Below are 24,014 nucleotides of genomic sequence, written 5' to 3'. Positions count from 1 at the left end.
GAAATAAAACACTCAAATTATTTAAAGGAATAAGAAATTCTCACCTTCGTTATTAAAATTCAAGTAGAGGAATGGAGCACAAAGTGAATCCAAACCTGAAATAATGAAAATACATAATTACTGTATAGGGTCACATAGCCACAGCCGGGGGGGAAATTGGAATTTACAAGGTGTGACATGAGCACCATCTAGTGCCCAGTCATGCTTAGTACAATAGGAAACAGTATGGATGAAAGGAGGAAAATCTGAGAACCAAAACAGTATTCTGAGACAGTAAAAGAAATCCACAGGGGAGTGACTGACCCTGCCAGTAGACCAAATCGGGGTGGGAGACGACCCAGGCTTTCAACACGCGCCTGAACTTGACGTGGCCCTGAGGAGACGACAGGAGCTCATCGTACTGGTGGCAGCGAGGGATGTCCACCTCAATCTGCAAACATGCACAGAAAAAGGCACCCAAAGAAAGAATGACGCTAAATTCATTCTAAACTAAAACTTACTGCTGTTAAACCAATAACTTACCTGTCTGTCCGTCGGTATGGGAGTATCCTTGTCTATGCTCTCATATTTGGCTTGAATGTCTCCCTGTGTTAAAAAAGAAAGAAAGAAAAGTGTCAAAAACAATGTTAAAATGGCACCTTTTCTCAACACACAAGTAAAATTTCTCTTGCACCTCAATGCCCAGCAGCGCAGCCCAAGCCAGGCCTCGAACAAGAGGGGGAATATCCACTCGGGCCTCTTTCCACACCAGGGTCTTTTTGTAAGGATAGGCCTGAAGAGCAAACAATAAACAATATATTACCCAGCTTTAATTCAACAATAACCCACTTAATAATTACTATTGCAAATACAGGAAATAATGCTCGAGTTGAATCAATCATCAGGCTGTGGCATATTCTGGCATTTTCTCTAATTGGGACAGATATGCTCATGTGTCTAGCATCACGAGTGTCTCCTCGTGTGTCTGTGTGTGTGTGTGTGTGTGTGTCTATCTATAAATTTGTATGGTGCCCAGACCTTGAGCAGCCTGTCAAAGAGGATGATGCGGATGAGTTGGTACTCGGTGTCTCTCTCACGAATGATGAGCGGCAGCGTGACAGTGGCCGACAGCTCATTGCTGCTGTTGGACTGGGGCAGGCTTGACTGTCTGAAGGAGGGAGACGTGAAAGAAATATGACGTTACCCAAGCCAAAAAAAAAAAAAAAATAATGATGGTGTGGTGTGACAGGGGAGCAGAGGACGAAAGCGACAAGTTCGGGATGGAGACTGCTTACTCGTCTTCCAGTAGAGGGTAATAGGCTTCTCCTGCAACATCCTTCAGTCTCTGAAAAAAAAAACATAACATGGATTCACAATTAAGGTGAAATTCGATTCAAAACTGCTGCGTGCGACAGCATCATGGATCAACAGCGTTCTAAGGCAAGAGCACATTTACAATGTGCGAACGGACAGGAAAATCTGGGTGTGGTGGAGTGATTAATGAGAAAAATGTCACCCCCCTCCATTAGCTGACTGATGTGCCCTTGAACAAGGCACTTAACCCCCGATTTGCTCCCCGGGCGCCTGACAGTGGCAGCCCACTGCTCCTCTGTGTGTTTTACTGCATGTAATGTGCTGTGTATGTGCCATCAAACCCCAGTGCTATGCAATGTATGCATTCATTTACACGATAGCGTACATGTCTGATGGTACGTTTGTTATCTTACATTTCTGAGCTGGCACAGAGACAGCGTCACTGTAGTGTCATCAAGCAAGAAACTCCGATCTCTTCCCTGGCCAAATGACTCCCCGTCTTCCAGGACAAAACTAATGACAGACAGAAAGAGAGAGGGGGAGACATTTCACCAAGTCTGATTACCACCTAAAACTAGCAAATGCCTTCATCTGTATAAATGAATACTTGTCATGTACTTGGGCAGTGTGCAGATTGGAGGTTTGGACTGTATGATCTCCTTGTTGGTCAGCTCCTTTTCCAGGTCTCCCCCCGCCAGACACCACAGATGGTACACCTCATCTATGGCTCGCTCTGACAGGTAGTCTTCATCATCATCTGACAACACACACACACACACTCAACAGTAAACACCTCCCAGTAGGCACAGGTGGTGCTGCAGCATGAGCAGTCAAATGATTACTTTATTAGAAAGCTAATATAATCTCTACACATCAAGACATGTTTACACATATGGCAATGCAATATTGCTCGGATAATTATAGGATAAGGTTATACACGTTATACATGTTTATATATACATTTATATATACATTTTACAAGAAATAATAATAAGAAAAGCACAAAGGAAAACATTTGTGCCGGCAACACAAAACGGTACGTGAAAAAGAGAATCAACTTGAATTACTGCCTCCATCCATGTCTAAAAAAACCACGTAACACATGAACTCAACAACAAAGAAGATCTATACAATCGGCAAGGTTTCAAGGTGGGCACCCAAGATTAGCGTCACTAATTCTAGTACTAACTGACCAAGAGTGAAATATGGTCACAATCTGCCCTTCTGTTGCTGAGTTATGGTGTTGAAAAATGGACAGAAGAGCGTTTTTGTTGAATATTATGATGTTACAGTGAAGCTGAACTTGGACCTCTTGGATCAAAAATATCATCGATTGACCATCTCATCGTAATAGACATTTGTGTGAAATTTGGTCATATTTAGCCCATGCATTCTTGAGTTATGACTAAAACATGAATTGTGAGAACACAGTGACCTTTGAACACCAAAATTCTAATCAGTCCATCATTGGGTCCAAGTGGATGTTTGTTCTGCTCCTGAGATAACACATTCATGAGAATGAGATGGATGGGAGGTCACAGTGACCCCTGACCTTTCCCGATCACAAGCTAATCACTTCATCCATAAGTCCAAGTGGACTTTTGTGCCAAATTTGAAGACGTTTCCTCAAGCTAGGTCACGAGAATGGGACAGGCGGACAACCAGAACACGGCCACAACAAGGCTTATCGATAAGAGATTCCCTGTGTGGCGTTGCACGACCACCTTTGAATCTAGTACTGCTTATTTTCAGGTGGCCTTTATATTTAGTATGTTTCACCGAATACAGAATGGAACAAGTTAAATTGCATGCGACTTCTTGAATTAAGAGGTGGGAGCCTATTTCCAACAACACCAATTAGGCCGCAGTAAGAAACTCTCTGGTACGGAAAGTTGGCGCGTGCTTTAGTCCACTTGTTTTTTGTTTGGAACAAAAAAGTCAAAAATATACCATCAAGAACATGAAAAAGTTCTCAAGTTAAAAGATGATCTGAGGTATCAAATAGAAAAACTGGCCGTTCAGTTAGATCTTTTGACCCGCTTCTTGACACTTAATACTTCCATCTGTGTGCCACTATTAACATTAATACGAGCATGCTTAATCAAAACTAATTCCAGATAATCACTTCAGCTTTAAGAGATTCAAGAGGGCGAAGGACTGAAGGATTGGTGCGTACGTGGTACGAATGTGTGAGAGTAAGGCTTCATGTCCAGTTGTGTATAGTTAGAGCTGACCTTTGCAAAGGTCACTGATGTCCTCTGGGAGCTCCAGGTGTGCACAGCGTAGGGAGGAAGAGAACAGGCTGACAGGCTTCTGGAAGGGCGTGTAGAGGCAGGAGACACCACTGAACACAGGGTCTCCCAGCAGCTCTGCAGGGGTCGGCCTGAGGACACATAAAATAACTGTAAAATATCCTCAAAAGTAGAACGTGCCTCTAAGTTGTAATGAGTGACAATTCATGATATCACACAAAGAGTTATACAAAGTGTCAGGCAATAACTTGTGTGTGTTTATTTTGGTTTTATTTCACTTTGTCATACATGCGTGTCAACAAGAAAACTAAACAGCCAATTTCCTCCAAGAAGTTATGATATCCAACAGGGACTGTGTTTACCTTTTGGATGGAAGAAAAGTCAAGCATTTCCTTAATAACTCGAGAACATTCTCGGGCAGCGCCTGGAAAAAATGACTGCATGAGTGAAAGAATATGAAAAATAGCTACAGGACACAAAATAAAGACATTTGAACTTACAATAATCTGACAAAAGTCAAGAAAGATTAAGGGATGCTTACACAAAAATACATTTAAACAAACAACTTTAAAAGCTAAAACCGTGTAACTCTAACTTACCGGACCATATTAAATTTGTGTTTGCAATGATTATGGGGATTGGCAAGTGACACAGGCAGTGCTTACATAAAAACAACCCTTTAGATTGCACACAACACTTTGAAACACTCACAAAATCTATAATTTCCAGGTCCTCAGGAAACATCAATACTTCACCTTTCAGAATAAGGCAAAGCTCTCGTGTAATGATGACTAATGTGTTGCCTTTTAATGCCAATTATCTGACCTAATTTTCAGGTAACAGCTAATAGCTTCTTCCTCACAAAAAGACCATTAAAAATGACTGTCAAGCTAAAAATATCCTCATACATCAAGTATCTCACTGACTAAGAACAAGGCAGCCAGGGCTTTAGACTCTACCTTAATGGTATCCAGGCAACCATGTTCCTCAGCAAGGACAGTGACAATGTCATCCATGCAACCTAAGAAAGATGAACAGTAGCACACCATGAGCCCAATTAAGCTTGAGAGCATTTTGCTCAGTACTTACAATAATTACAACCTTTTCACTTACCCAAGGTCAGAATGAATTTCATTCTCTCACTTATATCAATATTGTGCAGCAGTCGTCTGCCCTGTAATTGATAAACAGCATTAGAATTTCAGGTGAAAATGATCCACACTTGAATTCAGGCAAAAAAAAAAAAAAAAAACATGCACTGTACGAACGTCCTCTTCTCGCATGAAGAGGTTTATGAAGGATTCTTACAGCACATAATTCGAAGAGCAAAACCCCAAGAGACCAGACATCAGTCTTGGGTCCTGAGGGCAAAGGAGCTTCATCGTGGGAAGAGTCACTGGGGTGGAAGGAGCCCTGAGCGATCACCTCTGGAGCAAGGTATGATGGGTACCTGAGGCGGTGATCCCAGAGCAGATAAGCACATTACTTTGTCACCCTCAAAATAACATCTGTTGAAGACACCCAGTATTACCCATAGAACTAAACTGGTTTGTCAGCTCAGTACAGACAAGCATCCCATAATAGGCTTTCATTCATTAGTGAGATTTGTTGGATTTCTGCCACACTTTGTCTTATCAATGTCATGCCATCAGGACATATTCTCACATTTGCATCGCTAAGCCACGCATGTTCAGTGGCTCCTAAGAAAAACCTGCATAGCTGTTTGTCAGTTACATTTATTACATTTTCCATCCAGATGTTTTCTTGAAAGTCATGGGTATGTGCCATCATTCCTTTTTTCAATCTGCAGGAGGATATTAGACAGAGATACTCGGTAGAACGCAAAGGCCTTTGGATTAAGATAAAAGTCCAATAATCGGTTACAGTTCCTGAACCGGGAAACTATTTTGATGCTCCAAAACCTGGTTTCTATGAAAAAAGGATGGGCCATTAGGCATCAATGTTATGGTCAATTGCATTTTCATGATTTGAATAACAGCAAACAGATACAAGGGAACCTTTGACCCTGAACAGACAGCTCACATGGCTCAGTCCCACCAGCTGAAAAGTTCCAGAAAAGCACTAATGGAGTTTTCTCTGTGATGAATGAGGAGAGAAAGACGTACCCAATGGGAAAATCTACATCAGCCCCATGATCAGTCATGTGATAAAGGCCAAACTTCCCCAGCTTGACATTCCCCTACAAAGAAAAAAAATTATCTTAGGATGATAGGATTACATTTAACAAATCATTTCATCGTGCTTAAATTACACAGACATTCAATCAAAGACACACACACACACACATGAAACAACTCATTTTTACCTTGCAGTCCATGAGCACATTGTGAGCGCTGAGGGCTCTGTGAACCATACCATGTTTATTCATAAACTCCAGGCCTTCAAGGACCTCATAAGCTACCTGCAGCGCCTTCTCTGGGCTAACGCAAAAAGAAAGAAACATAACAGTGCATCAAAACGTTTCGGGGGCTGAAGTGGTCAGTTGGTCAAAGAAAAGACATGATAATTATTTATCGACATTTTCAACACTTAAGTAAGACAAATTCTAATTACTCAATTCCAAAACTTAACTCAGCCAGTAGATGGCAAGCTTAATACATTCTGTGCCCACCATGTCATTTATAAACAGAACAGGGTTTAATGAAAGCTGCTCACCAGTGAAAGTAAAAGGAGAAAACAACAACCAGGCTCACCACAAACACTAGAATTACTTCTGAAAATTTAACAGGGATTTTTCATGTTGATCTCACCTGGTTGTTTTCCCCTGCTTTTGGAAATCATTTAAACTGCTTTCATAGTGTTCAGCAACAACGATGAGTCTTTCTATAGAGCAAGAAGAAACCAAATTATAAATAAGACAACTGAGTTTGTAAACATTTTCTTAAATTTAATCACATGAGAAAGCACGCTGTTGGTGTAAAAACTGAACAACAAAAAGTGTGGTGAAAAAAATGCTCTTTTAGCGTTGAATTATTCTTCTGTTATGTTGAAAAAAAACATATTTAACTTAACAATACCTCTATGAAACAATAGACACAGTCTAAAACAACAGCCATCAGAGAAGGTTTTCTGACAAGATTGTTACAGAGGAGTGGATTAAAGTATGTATATTAGTATTTTTCCACAGCAGAAGTTTCCCAGGTGATCAAGAACCTTTCAAGGAATTCAGGAACTAAAGCTGCATTCGAATAGAGGAACCAGAGACCTAATTTAGTTCCTGAGTGACAGTTCTAGGTGGCAAAAATCATCTCTACTCTCTATTATTTTCCTGAGGGCTTCCCCTCACCAAATGAAATAGTATGTGAACAGGCTGTAATGTGTTGGACTACGATAAAATGCAGTCCTGCACAATGTCACTGTGTTCACCACTTGTAAATACCAACTTTTATATAAACTATTCACAACACAGGCATCCCACACAGAACAACAAGACGAAACAAGACTATTGTCATCAACTCATAAAGCTGATATCATGGAATCAGAAAGTTCTATCTTGACTGTCTAAATAAAATGCAACTAATGTTTTGGATAAGCTCAGTGAGAGAAAACATCAAGGACAAAATATTACTAACTGAAAAGAAATAAATTGTGACAAAACGGGAGGAAGGGATATGATTTAACGCCTTACAAAAGATAAGACAGAAGTTCATACCGTGTTTCCCTCTGGAGATGTCCACATATTGACAGAGTCTAGGGTGAGTGATGGTTTTGAGGATCTGAAAACGACCCAGGATTTTGATAGAGTTGGGGGTCAGAGGGAGGCCATTGCTTCCACAGACATCATGAGGGAGAGCTGAGGCAAAGAAGGTGAAGGCCCCCAGCTGGGCGTCTTTGAGGGGCCTCATCTCGCCACTGACCTGAAGCACAGATAATGTGGAAGAGATTTCAGTGTTAAATGTGAGCGACGATACATGACTATGAATGGAATGAAAATTCTGTTCTGTGTTAGCCAGGGGTTTAAAAATAAAAAAGATGTTCAGTCACTGTTAAAGCTGTCTGAGTGACAGGTTAACACTGTCAGTGTTACTACAACACAATGCATGGAGGCACACACCATATACTTCTAACGTTAGCTACATTAACTTCGAAAAGAACAGATAAAGTGGTGTGTCCGTGTGTGCAAATGAATAAAAAAATAGCCTAAAATAACTGCTAATTGGTCCTGGCCGTAAAGCAATGAAGTGCATTACACCTCAAAAATGTTTCTACTCACGTTTAACGAAAAGGCTGTAGAGCCATGTGGACAGAATGAACCTGAAATTATTGATAAAATGTGTTTGAAATGAATTCCTTCCTTCCTCTGCGATGCGATGGAAACAGCTGAGTGAACGTGACCGACGACGTTATTTTTGTGCGACAAAGTAGTGCACGGTAGACATTTTTTTAAGAACACAAGTACGATCGTGGATCATGAATCGCACTATTTAAAAAAAATATATCTCAGCAAAGTTGTGCTTTAAGTGTTTTTTCATATTTCCCCGCGAATTAATTTTCTTTTTAGAAATTACACACAGGCAATATCCGTTGCCTCCTTGCATTTCGGGAAAATATTCGATCTATAGAACATATAGCTAGCTAACGCTAGGCCAAAAACGACAGGCCTTCTTCATATCCGGATAGTTCAAAGATCTAGCCGTGGGGGCCTGAATCAGCCTCTATGTGGCTAACTGTTGCGTGCCTGGCTGTCAGATAGCCGATATAACGTCAGCAGGTCAAGCAGCTGTGAAGCCCCAGCGCTCCTTAAAACGTGTTGCGGTCATTGCCCAGTCCATGTAAGTTTCGAAAGTATTTTTGTTTTATTTTACTGATTAAAGTAAGGTAGCGTAAGCCGTTAGTAACGTATAAAAACCGTGGCAGCTAGTGGCGTACGAATGTTAGCTGCACGAGAGTTAGCTTAAGTTTTGCAGATTTTCCTTGTCTCAGCATAGTTGAAGATACTTACGTTAGTTCTATGTGAGATTAAATGGCAAAGAACTTGCTGATTAAACCAACAACGTCAAAAAATGTTAATTACACATTTCTGAGCAATCCATTCTTCAGTATGATGTAATGACACTGTTGTTCCATTGCTGTGAGTTGCAAATGATTCTGTGGTTTCGATTTTGTTTTGCCTTTAGAAGAAGTATGTGGACAGCAGTCAGCAATGATCTTCATTACTGATCTATCTGCCGAGTGTGTCATAACATTTTTTTTTTTAAATGTGTAGCATATTTTGTGTTGTTAGCCACCCAACCCAAACAGCTGATTTCGTGGCACAAAACTGAATGGATCAGTCAGATGATCAATAATACTCTAACGTGCATGAATGTATATGATCAGCACCTTAAACATTTCAATACAATAAAAAAATAACCATCAATGAATCTGCTGTCCCTGATCTAGTCCAATCATTTTAGCACTCATCTAAATTGACTACTCATGTAAATACATTGACGTGTCTGTGTGTATATATATATACACACATATATATATGTATACATATAACATATATATACACACACAATATTAAAATATCACTTACCATATGAGACCAGATAATGAAGTGATAAATGCAGCCCCACTTGTCTCACTGTTTCTGCTTTGTCTTGCTCTTTCCTTTGCAGACATAAATTGTGGTTTTGAGGTTTTTATTATACTAACATCTGAACCTCCTGTTATGTATTTTTGGCAGTGTAACACATTTAAATGAATATCATGAAATAACTTATGAGTATTGTTTATAAATATTACCAGCATGTTAGATTTGTTATCAAATTTACCACAACAATCAATTGTTACTATGTTTGTTGTCATAGTTTTTTTTTTCTCAGTTATTAGTGCATTTTGAACAGTGATTAAAGCTCACATATGAGAAAGAAGAGCATTTATGTCTCATAGAAAACCAGTGACCACATCTGGTGCTGAAGGATCCACAACTCATATGGATTCCTTAAATGTGTAGGTCCTTTTAATGCCTTCAGGTGGTGCTGGCATACTGCACTCTCTTCTTATTTGAAGTGCTCTGGTTAGCAGGCAGGTAGGGAAGTATCCCCCTACAGTAAATTTTTACTGTGGGAATGAAGCATGAAAAGAGGAAACACTTGGGTCTGCTCACACACCACCACCATGCCAGAGAGAGCTGGTGGTTCAATGCTGCAGATCTAATTAAAGGTATGATTCATACCACCTGCTTGGCCTGTGTGTAGCTATGTTTTCTTATCTTAGGTAGGTATTTTAACTTAAAAATGTAGGCTCAGCCTGTTTGTGTGAACTATGGGAAATTATCTGACTAAGCAAGCAGGCAGGCATGTTTATTTTTAGGACACTGGTAATAGTGGATGTAGTCAGATGCCTCTTCCAGTTGAGCACCACTTGTCCTCTGTGTAGCTTAGTTAGCCTAAATTTGAAAGCAAATTTCATTCATTGCAATTCAGGAGAGGAGTCACATGTATTCTCATTTCCATACAGTGAATACTGAAATCTATGAAGCTCATGTCACTTTGACATTATTAATACATTTGAGTGTTTCCCTGTGAAATCCAAAGTTGATATGAGCTCCTCATGTCTTTGTGCTGCGGACCATACGTTGGCCCCCGGACCCATTGTCAGAGGTTATCCAAATGAGATCAGCCTTTTTGTGGCTCTTTCTGTTACTCCACCACTGGTCCTGTTTAAATCAATTCAGTTTCTTGAAAAACAATGCTTTGATCCTTGATTTTATCAACTCCAGCTCTTTTGTGTTTCTAATTTCCTCATCCCCCAACATTTTGTTTTCATCTCAGGCCAGCTGTTGTTTTCCAGCGCCTCCTTGTAATATGTGTAAGAAGTTTTCTTCCCCATGCTTCAGCCTTGTAAAAATCCTTCTTTTCCTCTTTCTTCAAAAAGTAATTTGCCAAGCTCAACGTGATAAAGAAACATTACCCCAAAACCAAACTGAGGTCCAGTTGTATTTTGGTTCGGTGGCCCACGAGTCACTGATCCCCTTTGAACTGGTTGAGCTTGATGCTATCTATGGTTTAAAGGATAAATTATCTCCATGTCACTTCTGTGTCTTACCAGTTGTTGCTATGACAGAAAGTTAGGAATTAATACAAGAATTTGGCTTGCCAGTCTTGTTGACTTGGTGCAGCAAACTTTGTGCAAATTTGATGACTTTGGAATCAACAGTTCCTAATTTACCATCACTTTTCTTTATTTCGTTTCAAAGATTTACAGGGAAAGGGCCATGAAGCGCAAACTCTCTTTAAGCTCTCTTGAATAAAAATATAATACAGGTGTATACTGTACATACATACATACATGTACCGTACAACAAACCAATCCAAGAAAGAGTCAAAGAAAACGTACATTTGCACTGAGCTAAGCCAGCCAAAGGTTCGGAAATTGCGCAAAAGGCACCAGCCATTCTATTTTGGCACATTTCTGCAAATTGTTTCACTTTTGTGGAATATAATATTTTGTTAAAAAAACAAATCATGAAAATCAACAGATGTTCTTCTGATTATTTCCCAACATGCCTTGTAGACTGAGGTCAGATTTTGGGCTGCCAGACAGAATATATCAGTCAGGAAAATCCCATTAACACATGGTTTATGCCTACTGATGCACGCATTAGGGAAAAGATTGTGATTGTTGCTTTGATTTAGAAATATACAGCGTTTACTCATGAAGAAGTTAAAACTCTCCCACCACATTATATTATGATGTGTTTAACAAAGAAAGAAACCTCTGTATAATGTACAGCAGTCCTGTTGAACAGCCCTGCAGCACTTTGCACCTTTGTCAAAATGTTTTGTTGGAAAAGTTTTTGTTGAGAGTCAGTAAGGAGGTGACTTTCCTCTGTGGTCATTTTGGAGGCTGTCGTTTGTGGTGGTGTCTTGGAATTCAAACCCTGTAACTCTAAACATATATCAGCATACTACTTTAGAATACCATCTCTTTTTACATTGCCACTGTCACTTTGAGTACCTTGAAATAACTTAGAATAGGGTGACTTTTTAAGTGTTCACCGTACATGCCATCTTGATGCATGAACCTTTGCCTACATTTAAAACAAAAGGAAAGAGACATTTCACTTTTAAAACCCAAAGATAAAATGTTGGATTCTAATTAGTTTGATATATTGTATAGATGTAATATCAAGCACTGTGTGTCTTTTTTGGACCGTTAGGTATTTAGCTCGTTGCTTGTTCAAGATGTCAAGTCACAATCCGTTGATGAGGCTGGAGCAGCGGGCTGCTGAGGCTGACCAGATCATCGAGTACCTGAAACGACAAGTCCAGCTGCTAAAGGAGAAAGCCGGTAAGAGACACACTTAAAACATACACTTTTCTGAATTATAGTGTCCAACTTTGTCTTACAAGGCTAAATTTATTCTGTGTTAAGGTGTAACATATAGAATATCCATAAAGTAAGGACTGAATTTTTGGCTGAAGGGCCACCTACATATATGATTCACGGCCTCAGTTTTAAGAGTGAAATCCCTGTAGCACCACTGGCAGTTTAATGAAACTTGAGGCCTCATATATAAGATAGTGTACTTGAATGAATAAATCAAGGCTTCTTTAACTCCTAAAGAGACACAGCATAGATTTTAATAGTCATCGCATTTTAGTCAGTAGTGTATTTGTACTAGTTCAGAAGTAGTTCTTAAAATGTCCTGTGGGATAGTGAAATTTCATTCCAGGGCTGAGATTTAACAAGAATTTGCCTTGCTGCAGCCATCCAGGCCAGTGTCAGAGAAGAAAAGAAACTTATGGTGGAGAATGCCAAATTGAAGAATGACATCGAAGAACTCAAAAAGCAGCTGCTGGAAAAAGAGCAGAAGAGGGGAGGTATGTTGAGTTTTGTTCCCAGCAAAGACTTCCATTGCGGATCAAATGTATGTTTGTCTTTAAAGAGACCTTCATGTTGTTATCCTTCGTATCCAGCCATAGAAGCTGTTTTGTGTGCCTGACTTATGAGCATTTGGTGTCAGTTGTTGCTCATTAGAGCATAGTTTGGATTGCACTATCAATGATAACATCTTGTGCAGTCTCGCCTCAGCCCATTATATCCAGATCTTTTTTGTTTTTAATATAAACAACTGTAGTGCTTCAAGAATCCCCATTAGTGATGGGGAGTGATGGGGAGTGATGGGGACAACATGTCTGTCAGCTGTTGCGCGTCTGACATACGCTGATATTCAAGGGCAAACAGCTCAGATCATTAACACGCATTTAATGTTTTCCAGAAAGAAGCTGCAGAAATAAAGGGGGACTGGAAGAAATAAGCAATTCAACCTTATTCAAAATAGCTCAATATGTTAGTGTTGGAGTGTTAAAGGAATGTGTTCCAATACACCCAAGACTGTTTTTCCACACATTGTATCTAATTGTGATCGTTGTTTATGGGGGGTTCTTTTCGAGTTTAATGTGGCATAAAATACATTAATCAAAACACGGGTAAATACGGACCTTTTTGAAAGGAATTTCAGTCTTCTTTGGTGATTTGTTATTGAGATGAGAAAAACAAACTACTGAGCATGACTGTAATAGAGAATTGAGGAAAAACAGGTCCGCATGTCAGTTACGGATTTGCTTCAAATTCGTTTTAAAGTGGAATGCAAATATGATTGCAAATAGTTGTCTGTTTACCCATCGAAGGAGCAACACAAGTTTTGATTTGATATTGTGTTTCTCGCTAGTATTCTGTCTGCTTTAAGCTCTCTTTTGGTCTCCACCAATCCCCTGACTGAAATATTTTTTAAGCTGGTAAATACTTGATTATCTTCGCAAGCTAGTCTCTAAACTGTTTGTGTGTTGGTCAGAAAACCCAACCAGGATAAACATCTCAGTAGATATGAGGTGGATTTCAATTCTTTGGGTTTGTCAGTACAAGAAATCCTTTCCACATTACACAGTCATTTAATTCATAGTTAATATAACAGTATTGATTCTTGCAGCTTTACCTCACTGCATGTTCATACAGTATGTTATGCTGCCATATATTGTGTATAAAGTTGGTTCTCAATGTCAAAACTTTCAGTGTAAACTCAAGAGGATGTAAAGAAGTTAAGAGGTTATTGCCTGTAATTCCAAGGTAAACCGGAAAGGTCCTGATCTCAGGTCCTAACATAACATACAATTAAGGTAATTAAAAGCATTATGGTGACAGTGGTGTGCCTGCAGACCGATGTTTGTCAGACACGGGCCCTAGATTTTTTTTTCAGGCGCCTTAAATGAGGGGTTATGTTTTTTCTTTTTGTAGGACATTGTTCCCTGCTTTATGGCTCCATTTCCTTGTTTCCATCCACTCGGACACTGTCATTTTCCCATCAAAACTGTTTGCAACAGCAAAGCAGTCCTCCCACTGGGTGTGTAAATAAAGCTTGCTCCGTATCATTTCATTGTATTATGTTGATGCAACCAGTTCCGTGCATGAAAAGGGACAACTAAGGAGTCATATACGTTTGTGTATTTGTGACATAAATGATCCCTTTCACGTCAGTGCTGCCATGGTCATGTCTTTTCATACTTTTGCATGATATTCGGGAAGCTATCTGCAGAGAACAGCAATCACCAGAGTTATTTAAGACTATTTAAAACTTCAAGTTTCAGTTCCACTAACCTTTTTTCTGTGTCCTCCTGCAGTGTGTGAGGTGGCCATGCCATCAGGTGACGCCAGTGTTGAGTGCGTTTCACAGCCCACGCCTCCCAAACTTTCCGGAACAGCAGCCTCCGCCTCGCCTGATGCTGCTGCTGCTGCTGTCCAGAGCCCCAAAGATGAGATTAAGAAGAAGAAGGCAGAGAAAAAAGGTAACATCTGGAGAGAAAAAAAAACTATGGCACATAGAAGGGTTACATTATGAATCCTTTGAAGTTTTCATACCCAATAAAACTATTGTTTGAAGATGAAATTAAGCCTGTTTAGATGTGTCATGTAACAGCATTCGTGTGCCATTTCATCACTCACTTCAGCCGTCATCAACATTGTTGCTTTTTTTTCAATTATATTCTTGTTTAAGATCCCTTTTTTCCCCACTAACAGTTGGATTAGTGCAGAGGTCTGTTCTTCAAAATTCAGTTGACCTTCTCAAAACATGTTTTTTCATTTGAATTTTTAATCCTGGGTGATAATGGATGTAAGGCAGCGATATTGCTCTCTTAATGGATCCAAGATCTCTGGGTCTCAGTTGGAAAATGTTTTGTTAAACTTCACTTTTTTTTTTTTTTATGGAGTTTATGATTTATAAGTTGCCTTTGGGACAAGGCGTCAGTGTCTTATGTCACCAGTAATTTAATCCAATTTGAGAGTGATTTAATGTTAGTGTTTTATGGATGTGCTTCATTCTTTGACCCTATCATAAAACCAAAGTATCACTATGTACCAAATGTAACAGCATAAACTTTTTTATGTTTTTGAAAAATTTGGAACACAAAATTTCACAGGATTTCATTTAATTTGCAGGAAATCATCCAGATATTTACTTTTGTTTGAGCAATAAGATATCTGGACTACGATGGTCCCAGCGAAGTGTAATCCTGCCAGTCCCTTCAGTTTGTGTACTAAAAGAGTTTAAATAGATAGATAGATAGATAGATACTTTATTCATCCCCAAGGGAAATTTGCAAAATTCCGGCAGCATCCACAGACTTAAGATATAAAAGATAAAAAGGCATGCAATACATGCTAATGAAAGCACACTACTCAAAGGTTCAAGAGATTTAAAAAGTAAAAAAAAGTCTGGCACAAGCGGAGTGTATGATAATTTAAGGTGCATAGTGAACAGTGTGTAGTGCAGTAGTGCAGTACCGATTCCAGTTCAGAACAGTGAGGAGTGGAGTTAACGAGCCGCAGGACGTCGGGGAGGAATGATCTCCTCGGTCTGTCTGTGTCTCTGCCTGGAGATGATGTTGTGCAGTGGATGCAGTGGATTGTCCGTGATCGACAGGAGCTTGCCCTGGGCCCGTCGCTCTGCCACAGAGGTCAGGCTGTCCAGCTCTGTGCCCAGAACAGAGCCTGCCTTCCTCACGGGTTTGTCCAGGCGTGAGGGTCCCTCTTTTTGAGGCTGCGAAGAGGGCGCTTTTTCTTTTTTCTCCCTGTAGTCCTTTTTTGCCTCTTTTACTGCTCTTCTTGCATTGTAGACTGCTGCAGTGATGGGGAATGATTAGCACTGGATGTCTTTATGGGATTGTAAGGGGAAGAGACAAACTTAAGACACTGATAAGTTAATTTGCGTGTTACATCCAGACCGATTTTTCCTTAGAATTTGTTGTTGTCGGTCATTTTGACTGACAGGTTGGTAATAAATTTCTTCATAATTAATTTTACGTGTCATTTCTTAAAGATAATGAGACATTGCTTATTTAATGGCATTTGATTAAATTGAACCCATCTGACTCAATGTAGACTAGCCTAAACTCAAGACCTTCCCTCTGATCCACATGGACTTAAATCGGATCTTGCAATCACACAGTTCAGTGGGAGGAAATCCTGTAGTGGTCATAGACACGCTCCAAGGCCTCCAGTCCATAGGTCTTCGGTGTGCTGTCAGCGCCGTGATAGCGAGAAGTGCTGAGTGCAGCGTCGAGGTCAGCGATAAAGCCCACGTGCTCTAAGGGGAATCTTTTTTTGATAGATTTACTTACTTCCGTAATGTACCCTTCGTGCAAGATGCATAAGGCGTGTACGTCTGCCTATGTGAGCATTATGCCTTAGAACTTTGCCGTCTTGTGAAGCCTCACTGAATTCATCTCCGCCTCGCATGCAGTTGGAGAGGAAGCGGACTTTTCAGCTGAACAGAGGGGTCTACTACAGGTGGTCTACATGTGGTTAATGACATTGTTGTGGCATGTGAACTACTTAACGTTGCGGTAGATCACCCCCGTTGTTCTAATCTGTCAAATGGCCTTCAGATTCAGGTTGACATGACCCCTGCTTCCAGATGTTAGCGACATGCTAATGATGGATAATTCTTCCTCTCAATAAGCTGTTGCACAGATTAAACCCTCTGTTGCTTCAGGCTTTAATGTTGCTGTGTTCTCACCTCGTCCAAACAGTCATCACTTTTTAGCCCACACACCCATGTGCACCCTCTGTGTAGTCCTCGTAATGTTACGTCGCAATGCTGTCATCACAGCAAAGCATTGATTACACAGGGAAGAAAAGTCGGATATCAAAGGCAAAGGGTTGGAATTCATATTCTCCAGGGCTGGTTTGGGCTCAGAGGAATGATTAAAGACTTTGTGCTCATTTGATCAATGCAAACTGGACTGAATGTGTGTAAGCAAGCCAGTCGAGTGAAAGGTACTTTGTCTCTTGGGAGGAAGCATCTGTTATTCTGCTGTATTACTGTATCATGTAGCACTCTCCTCCGGCCAAAAGTGGGTATTGGTATTGTCATTTAGGTAAGGAGTGTACCCCACATTTCTGGGAAGAGGTGAAAAAGAAATCCTCTTTTCCTTAATTTTTTATTTATTCATGGGTCACTTGAAACGCAAGCATCTGCGTGCAACCCTGAGGCCTGTCATTGGTAGGCTTTGTTTTCATTTATGGGAGGAAATGAAATCAGATTCCAGACAGATGCCCAGTGTTGTTTCAACTAAGCATTGTTTTTTATAATTTCCCTTGGCAATATACCAGCTGACTGAATTCTTGGTGCTTTTAAACAAACATGTCCTAAAATATCATGAACGTTTGGTATAATAGCATGAAAACTCGCACAGATTCCTCTCTTCAGTAAAGAGTGCAAAAAAACATTATGGATAGCTACTGTCTGACTTTCTATACTGAAAAAAAGTCAAAATTCCAGCACACAACCATTTTTTTTTGACATCAGTCTTCCATTGAAGATTTATTGCGAAGAGCTGCTGAAATGGTGTGAAAATGGTTTTTCTTTTATGCCAGGAGGAGAGAAGGCAGAGAAGAAGCAGGCTGGCCCCAGCCAAGATGAAGCCAAGGTGGACGTGTCTCGTCTGGACCTGCGCGTTGGACGTATAATCTCAGCTGAGAAGCACCCAGATGCTGACAGTCTCTACGTGGAGCAGGTTGATGTGGGAGAGCCTTCTCCGAGGACGGTTGTCAGTGGGCTGGTCAAGCACATACCTCTGGACCAGGTACAGTATAACTGTATATAAACTCTATATAACATCTGCCTTATTGTCAGAGATTTGTCTAATGAACTGGCAAACTCGTATTAGGTCATTTCTGGAATTTCATGTGATGTTAAGATATGTGATAGGTATAATTGAACAGAGGCTGGGTCTGAGAACCAGTAACCCTTCAATCTGTGTTTATGAGGTGAAAAATAAAAGAGGTCACTGAACTACAGTCGGTCTGGGCCCTTCTATGTTGAGTTTGCATGTTCTCCCTGTGCCTGCGTGGGTTTTCTCTGGGTACTCCGGCTTCCTCCCACAGTCCCAAAAACATGCACATTAGATTAATTGGCTACTCTACATTGCCCCTAGGTGTGAGTGTGAGAGTGTGTGATTGTTTGTCTTTGTGTGTTGGCCCTGCGATTGACTGGCGACCAGTCCAGGGTGTACCCCGCCTCTCGCCCGTAGTCAGCTGGGATAGGCTCCAGCTCCCCCAAGAATTCATTCACTAATTATGAAAAGAAAATTCACAGTATGTCAGACAAGATAAAATGATAACATTTTATGTGGAAAAAGTCAAAGGTTCTGCAAATAAACTTTTCTGGGCATTATTCAACATGATTATGATTTCACATTTCACTGTTCAGATTGTGAATTGGCGACTCTAATATCAGATGCCCGCTTTGAAACTGTAGCAAACTGTGGTATGGATCTTTTGTGCAGCCGTGTTAAAATGTGTGAAGCATCCATGTCTTGAAGTTCGTAGCTTTTTTGCAGACGTGAATGTAAACTGCAGCTCGACTGGTGCGCAGAGGCATATGACCCAGAGGCAGTAGACACAGAAGCATTCTTCTACCTGTATGTGTTCATTAATGGCTCACAAAGGTCATAACAAGGATTTATTAGACCACTGAAAATGACTTCTTAGGTAAACTCAGCTTGTATTAATGTTTATTTTTTTATTTCACATGATTCACTACTGGAGCAAACTAATTTGTATGCAGAATTTCATTTAAGTGAAAAACATTATTCACTTTTACAGTCATCAGTGTTTCTCTTTTTATTTGTAGACCAGGGAGCCTTTGTGCATTACACTTCTGCATTCTGCTGTGTGTAGACAGTGTATATCATTTAAATGGAACCATATGCTTGCTGAAGTCATGTGTGACTCCGACTTTGTCACAAATAAAAGGCCATTATACCATAGAATAAACACTTGGGTGGGACAACGGTTTTTCTTCGCACACAGACAAATATCAGGCATTAGCTTATTAAAAAAAAGTTTGACGCCGTTAGAGTAATAATTTTGTGGCGGCCACAGCCAGTGGTCTCTGCCTGCAGTTAGAAAGGCTGAACTACTGCTGCCTTTCGTGTGTCTGTATCAGTCCATTACTGACAGAAGCAATAAATCTACTTTACTTTCTTGTTAACTGTCTTATTTATATGAGCCATTCTCTGTTTCTGTTAAGCTAGCAGGGGTGAAATATCTGAGGAAATACATTATGGTTTTTATGGCAGGACTCTTGGGTTTCTCTTATACTAGGATAAATAGCAGGCACTATTTAGAAATGGTTTGAGACAGGGTATTTGACATCAAAAATAAATGTTAAGACAAGTGTCTACACTGAATATAAATAATGCTCAAAGCAAGCATTTTTTACAGTCGCACTAAATTCACATACTATTCAAGACTTGCGAAACTGCTTAGAGAAGAAAAATGAAAACTACCAACATAACTCTGTCAAAGCAATGTACTTAAAGAATGACCCCTAAAAAAAAGTCATGATTATATTCTGAGATGTGATGTACATCACCTCGGTGTTTACATTTTGGTCACAGTAATTTTAAAATTGTTTGGAATTGGGAATATTGTTTCTATTGTAAATTGAAATGTAATTTATATTAAAGTTTCAAATTTTCTGTCCTACGCCACACACGACATACAGCACTTCATTTGAGGGTGTTGTACTTTGCGCTTTTCATCTCTATTGTGTAAGACACATGGGCTGTAAAAATACATTTTGTCCTCTGTGCAGATGCAGAATCGCATGGCGATCCTGATGTGTAACCTGAAGCCAGCCAAGATGAGAGGAGTGGTGTCCCAGGCTATGGTCATGTGTGCCAGCTCACCAGACAAGGTCGAAATCCTTGACCCTCCAGGCGGAGCAGTACCAGGGGACAGAATTACTTTCCAGGGCTACCCAGGTACCCTAACCCGATCACTGTAGCCTCCAAAACGGATTGAACCTTAGCATGGAATCTTTAAGTGTTACAGTCCTGTCCAACCAAACAGACTAGAGGGATGCTTACTCACCACCGAGTGTCATTGATTGAAGCCACCTGAAAAAGCTTCCTAGTTCCTTCCCAGTTTCCACAAAATGCGTCTGACTTTCAAGAAATGAAGGTCTTGTCTTTGAACCCTCTCTCTGCCAGAAACAACACAGCAATTTCCACATTCATTCCTCTAAAGACACTGATCATGTTGCATTCTCAGACCCCACTCAGAGGTCTCATTAGAAGACTCCTCGGTCCTGTTTGGTGATGGCTAAATGGCCTGTGACTGCTGTTTTGACAGACTACTCAGCGCTCTTTACTAGGAATATTACCTCCTGCTTGTTTGGTTGGAGGTAAATGCTTTAACAGTCTTCCAATGTGAAAGAGGAGAGACACCTCCACCCTTTTCCCCCATTAATTAACACATTAACTAGACCGTATAAGAGTCAAAGTCCCTCCTGTGAAGTATTCCAAACACAATCACTAATGAATGTGGCTTGAAATCAAAGACTGCCGGCAGGCCAGTGTGGTTGTGATTTAGGTCCCTCTGATTCTAAAACTAAAGTTTACAAAGATGAATATTGGTGGTGAAAAGAAAATTGGTCTTGTTATTTATCTATTCATTTGAGAACAATAACCAAGAGGGAGTTCCCTGTTGGGGAAAAAAAAACGGGGCGGGGGGCTATGATGTAGGTGGATTTGTGGTCTACGTACCCGCAGCCTGCCTGCCAAGCCTTTCATCCCCGCAGTACACATGTCCTGGCCACTCTAAAAGCTGTTTGATTCATGAGGGATCCCTTTGGACAGAATCATTTTTATGGATACGACATTAAAAAGAATCCTATTCAAAACGTGGTTCACCAGCAAACAGAAGGAATGTGGAGGATAGAGCAAAGGCACGATTGGTGGATACTTTGTTGTGGTGTTCCTGTTTGTTTAAAACAACACTGTTAAAACTGAGGCTATGTTTTAAAGTACATGTAATGAAAAATAAGAGATGAAAGAAGTTTTCCCTTCTTCAGCTCGGTATTGGTGTTGCAGCCGAAATAACCACTCCACACACTCGTCACACGATGCCTGCATTCTTATTAGTGCTGGTATCCTTAACCTAATTTTTTAAACTAAACCCATTCCTAGTCTCTTCCCTACTTTTCTTCTTTTCTCCCACCGAAAGCACCACAGCTCAGATCCAGTTTCAACCAATCCACTGTTGGTGTGAGTCCATGGTTGTAATTGCCCACATTTCCCCAACTAATGGGGCCCAGTACTTCTGCTTGAAGTTAAGCCTGTGCGCAAGTTGCTCATCAAAACCTCTTTCACGCTTCTGATCAAAACTGATTGTTGCCACTCTTGGGTTGTAAACCACCAGAAATGACAGCCTTGGGAAATGAAACACATTTGTGTCCTCATACCATGAGATGGTTATGTAGAGAGGAAGAAGCTGACACTAGACAGAAGCTAGCGAGTACCAGCTATGACTTTTCACAAATGCCAGTGTAAAACAAAGGCCCTGGGAAATGAGAACCTCCTTTTAATTTATTTTTTTTCTCCCCTGAATGCATATTTTCATTCTGAGAGGTTTGGTTTATATGTTTTGAGTTATAGTGAAGAACAACCGGCAGTTTTACAAGCTAATCCTATAATAGAACAATATAGAGTAATGAGACTCCCTAGTTCAAGTGGGAGAAATAAAATTTGAATTGGCCTGATAAATCAAGAGCATAATTATTGGTCTTTTACTCCCAATTTGTTTTGGCTTCAGCTTGTTATATGGATTGAATGATTGTATGCTGAACAATCCATGAAGGTAAGTTAAAAGTCGTTTATCAGTGTGTCTTAGCACAAATTTGAGTCGGTTATGCAAGGCCATGAAATGTCACAAAAAGTTCATAAGACATCAGTTCATCAGGATCCATTAATCCTGCAGGTTTGATGGATGAGCAGAGAACACACGAATCTCTAATCTGTCACACTGACTTTGTGATTTCAGGTGAACCAGACAAAGAGCTGAATCCCAAAAAGAAGGTGTGGGAGCAGGTTCAGCCAGACCTGCGCACAGATGACCAGTGTATTGCAACCTACAAGGGAGTCGCTTTTGAAGTCACCGGCAAGGGAGTGTGCAAAGCCCAAACAATGAGCAACAGCGGAATTAAATAAAATAACAGAGCTGCTTGAAATAGCTCAGTGTTTACTCGGCAGTCACCTGCAGTGATGACGATGGTGGTGTTGAGAAACAGGATGGTGGTGAATTGTAGAAAGTGCTTTGGAGATGTTCAATAAAGGCATTTGAAATTTATATACAGTTGTCAAGTGTTGTAAGAATGTGTGATGATGACATTCTGATGTTATTTTTTAACCTCTAAAACATACACAGTTGTCATCCATAAAGTGAAGTTAATCAATACAACTATGGTTCTGCCTTAATCCACCAACTACGTCTCTTCCCCCCAAGCCACATTAGCCTGATTGTGCTTTGATTTTAAGACTGTAACTCTGAAGGACTTACTGCACTGGACTTGAGTTGGCACCGCTGGTTTCCACTTCATCTAGTTCTGGCCATTTTAATTAGCAGGCGATGAAACAGTGATGATATACTACAAACCGCAACAAAAACAGATCGGGTTCTCAAACTCTTTGCAGGGGCTGTTTAGATGGTGCTCGGGCAAGCTCTTCAATCTCCTGACCCACTGTCGGTCTCGGCTCTGTGTTGCTACTGCTGTTTGCTTTATTCAGTTGTCCCCTTGAAAGAAAAAAAGTCTATGCGCTTCGCAAGTATTGTACTACGCAGAAGATTGAGGCCTCCAGTGTTACATCAACAGTAATTAAGGCCATCCACTCTACAAAAACATGCCTCATAAGTCAAACCTTCCACCATGCAACAGTTGTGTTCACTGTTCGAGCCTGATTCTTCAGCTTAAAAAATTTTGAGTATTCTCTTGATGCTGTTGTTGCAGCTGCATAGTTATATCTGTAACTCACACATTCACTTTTAGCAGGATGCCTCAAAAGAGGGGCCTGTTCTGTGATTGTCAGATCAGTTCCAAATATTTCGCCAGCAGGACAGTGTAGCAACAGCATCAATGCTACAAAACCTTTAGCACTTGTTAGCTGATCTAAAAAAACAAAACAAAAAACACAACTACACTTAAAGTAAGATCTTCAGTTTACATAACACGATGCAGTCGTAACTCTCAATGTCCGCAGGTGGTACAAGTTTCAAAATCGCAGAGGCCGTTATTCTCCGTACCTGTAGATGGTGCACATCAACATTCCTACAGCTGCAGCTCTGAACTGCTACTGCTGCAGGTAGTCATGCTGCTAATGGATGGGACAGTATTGGTTGGAAGTGCAGGTTTAGATCTGCTGGTGTCACTCATCTGCAGAAAGAATTTTGAGTTTTTGCTTTGTTCTTTTGTTCATGTCACTGTCAGTCAGACTGTGTCATTAGTCTGGTGTAGACTGAGGACATGCACAGGTTTATGTTGAGGCATATAAATAGTCTCCAACTAGCGCTTGAAAACCCACCTGATAGGCCATTAGTGGTTATATGTTTTTAAATCAGTTCATCTGTTTACTTTGGGAGCTTGAAACACCTCAGATAAAAATAACTGTTCAAAGATCCTCGCCGAGGAAAACCTCTCATTTTCGTTTAGATGACATAGACAGCTCTAGTAAGTGAACGCCGCTGAGGCGTATTCTCACCTAAACCACAGTGTTCTTTCTGGGTTTGCCGTGACCACAAGGAGTGTTGCAACCTGAGAGAAAACTCACTCCAGGATATTTTGAGTCAGACGTTCGCAGACCACACATTCCTAATTGAATTTTCAGCTGCGGCTGGTGCACATCATGTGAAGCAGTTACCCACTTGTCCTAACAGAATATAAGCTTTTTATGTAAATTAGTAGAGTTTTCCTCATTAGTACATCTATGTTTCTCAGAAGTGTTGGGAAAAGGGCCAGTCTAGTCTTTGGGTCATAACGTGAGGCATTTGGGGCCATAATTATTGATTTCACAAATGTTTGGCTCATACATCACATGTGCTACGTGATAAGCCACACATCAAAACATTTTTTATATCTGGCTCCACTACCTCTGTGCTCCAGACATTTTTGATGTTTGG

General features: G+C 40.4%; 2 protein-coding genes across 3 annotated transcripts in view; one reads left to right on the top strand and one right to left on the bottom strand.

Moving 5' to 3' along the window:
• tbck (TBC1 domain containing kinase) overlaps positions 1 to 7,973 on the bottom strand; it is a 34,791-nt gene extending 26,818 nt beyond the window's left edge. Inside the window, exons 1-18 of one of the 2 annotated variants that reach the window (XM_046416801.1) lie at positions 7,780 to 7,973; positions 7,219 to 7,418; positions 6,317 to 6,389; positions 5,872 to 5,986; positions 5,672 to 5,745; positions 4,854 to 4,995; positions 4,659 to 4,719; positions 4,505 to 4,566; positions 3,908 to 3,969; positions 3,528 to 3,676; positions 1,912 to 2,050; positions 1,707 to 1,806; positions 1,275 to 1,324; positions 1,018 to 1,147; positions 674 to 772; positions 523 to 585; positions 304 to 430; positions 45 to 95 (exon numbers count right to left, since the gene is read on the bottom strand). In XM_046416801.1, the coding sequence (XP_046272757.1) occupies positions 45 to 95; positions 304 to 430; positions 523 to 585; positions 674 to 772; positions 1,018 to 1,147; positions 1,275 to 1,324; positions 1,707 to 1,806; positions 1,912 to 2,050; positions 3,528 to 3,676; positions 3,908 to 3,969; positions 4,505 to 4,566; positions 4,659 to 4,719; positions 4,854 to 4,995; positions 5,672 to 5,745; positions 5,872 to 5,986; positions 6,317 to 6,389; positions 7,219 to 7,411 (1,690 nt within the window). In that variant the 5' untranslated portion in view covers positions 7,412 to 7,418; positions 7,780 to 7,973. Of the gene's footprint in view, positions 1 to 44; positions 96 to 303; positions 431 to 522; positions 586 to 673; positions 773 to 1,017; positions 1,148 to 1,274; positions 1,325 to 1,706; positions 1,807 to 1,911; positions 2,051 to 3,527; positions 3,677 to 3,907; positions 3,970 to 4,504; positions 4,567 to 4,658; positions 4,720 to 4,853; positions 4,996 to 5,671; positions 5,746 to 5,871; positions 5,987 to 6,316; positions 6,390 to 7,218; positions 7,424 to 7,779 lie in introns of both variants that reach the window. The other variant, XM_046416792.1, reaches the window with a different exon arrangement.
• A 132-nt stretch (positions 7,974 to 8,105) lies between these two features.
• Positions 8,106 to 22,190, top strand: LOC124074185 (aminoacyl tRNA synthase complex-interacting multifunctional protein 1-like). The gene is made up of 7 exons (XM_046416851.1): positions 8,106 to 8,338; positions 11,716 to 11,846; positions 12,266 to 12,379; positions 14,177 to 14,341; positions 17,433 to 17,641; positions 19,657 to 19,825; positions 21,885 to 22,190. Coding segments are annotated over exons 1-7 (957 nt in total). The 5' UTR covers positions 8,106 to 8,336; the 3' UTR covers positions 22,052 to 22,190.
• The last annotated feature ends 1,824 nt before the right edge of the window (positions 22,191 to 24,014 follow it).

This window comes from Scatophagus argus, chromosome 2, assembly GCF_020382885.2.
Source record: "Scatophagus argus isolate fScaArg1 chromosome 2, fScaArg1.pri, whole genome shotgun sequence".
NCBI lineage: Eukaryota > Metazoa > Chordata > Actinopteri > Scatophagidae > Scatophagus > Scatophagus argus.
Note: the sequence above shows the minus strand (reverse complement) of the source record. Positions and strands in the feature narration are given on the sequence as shown.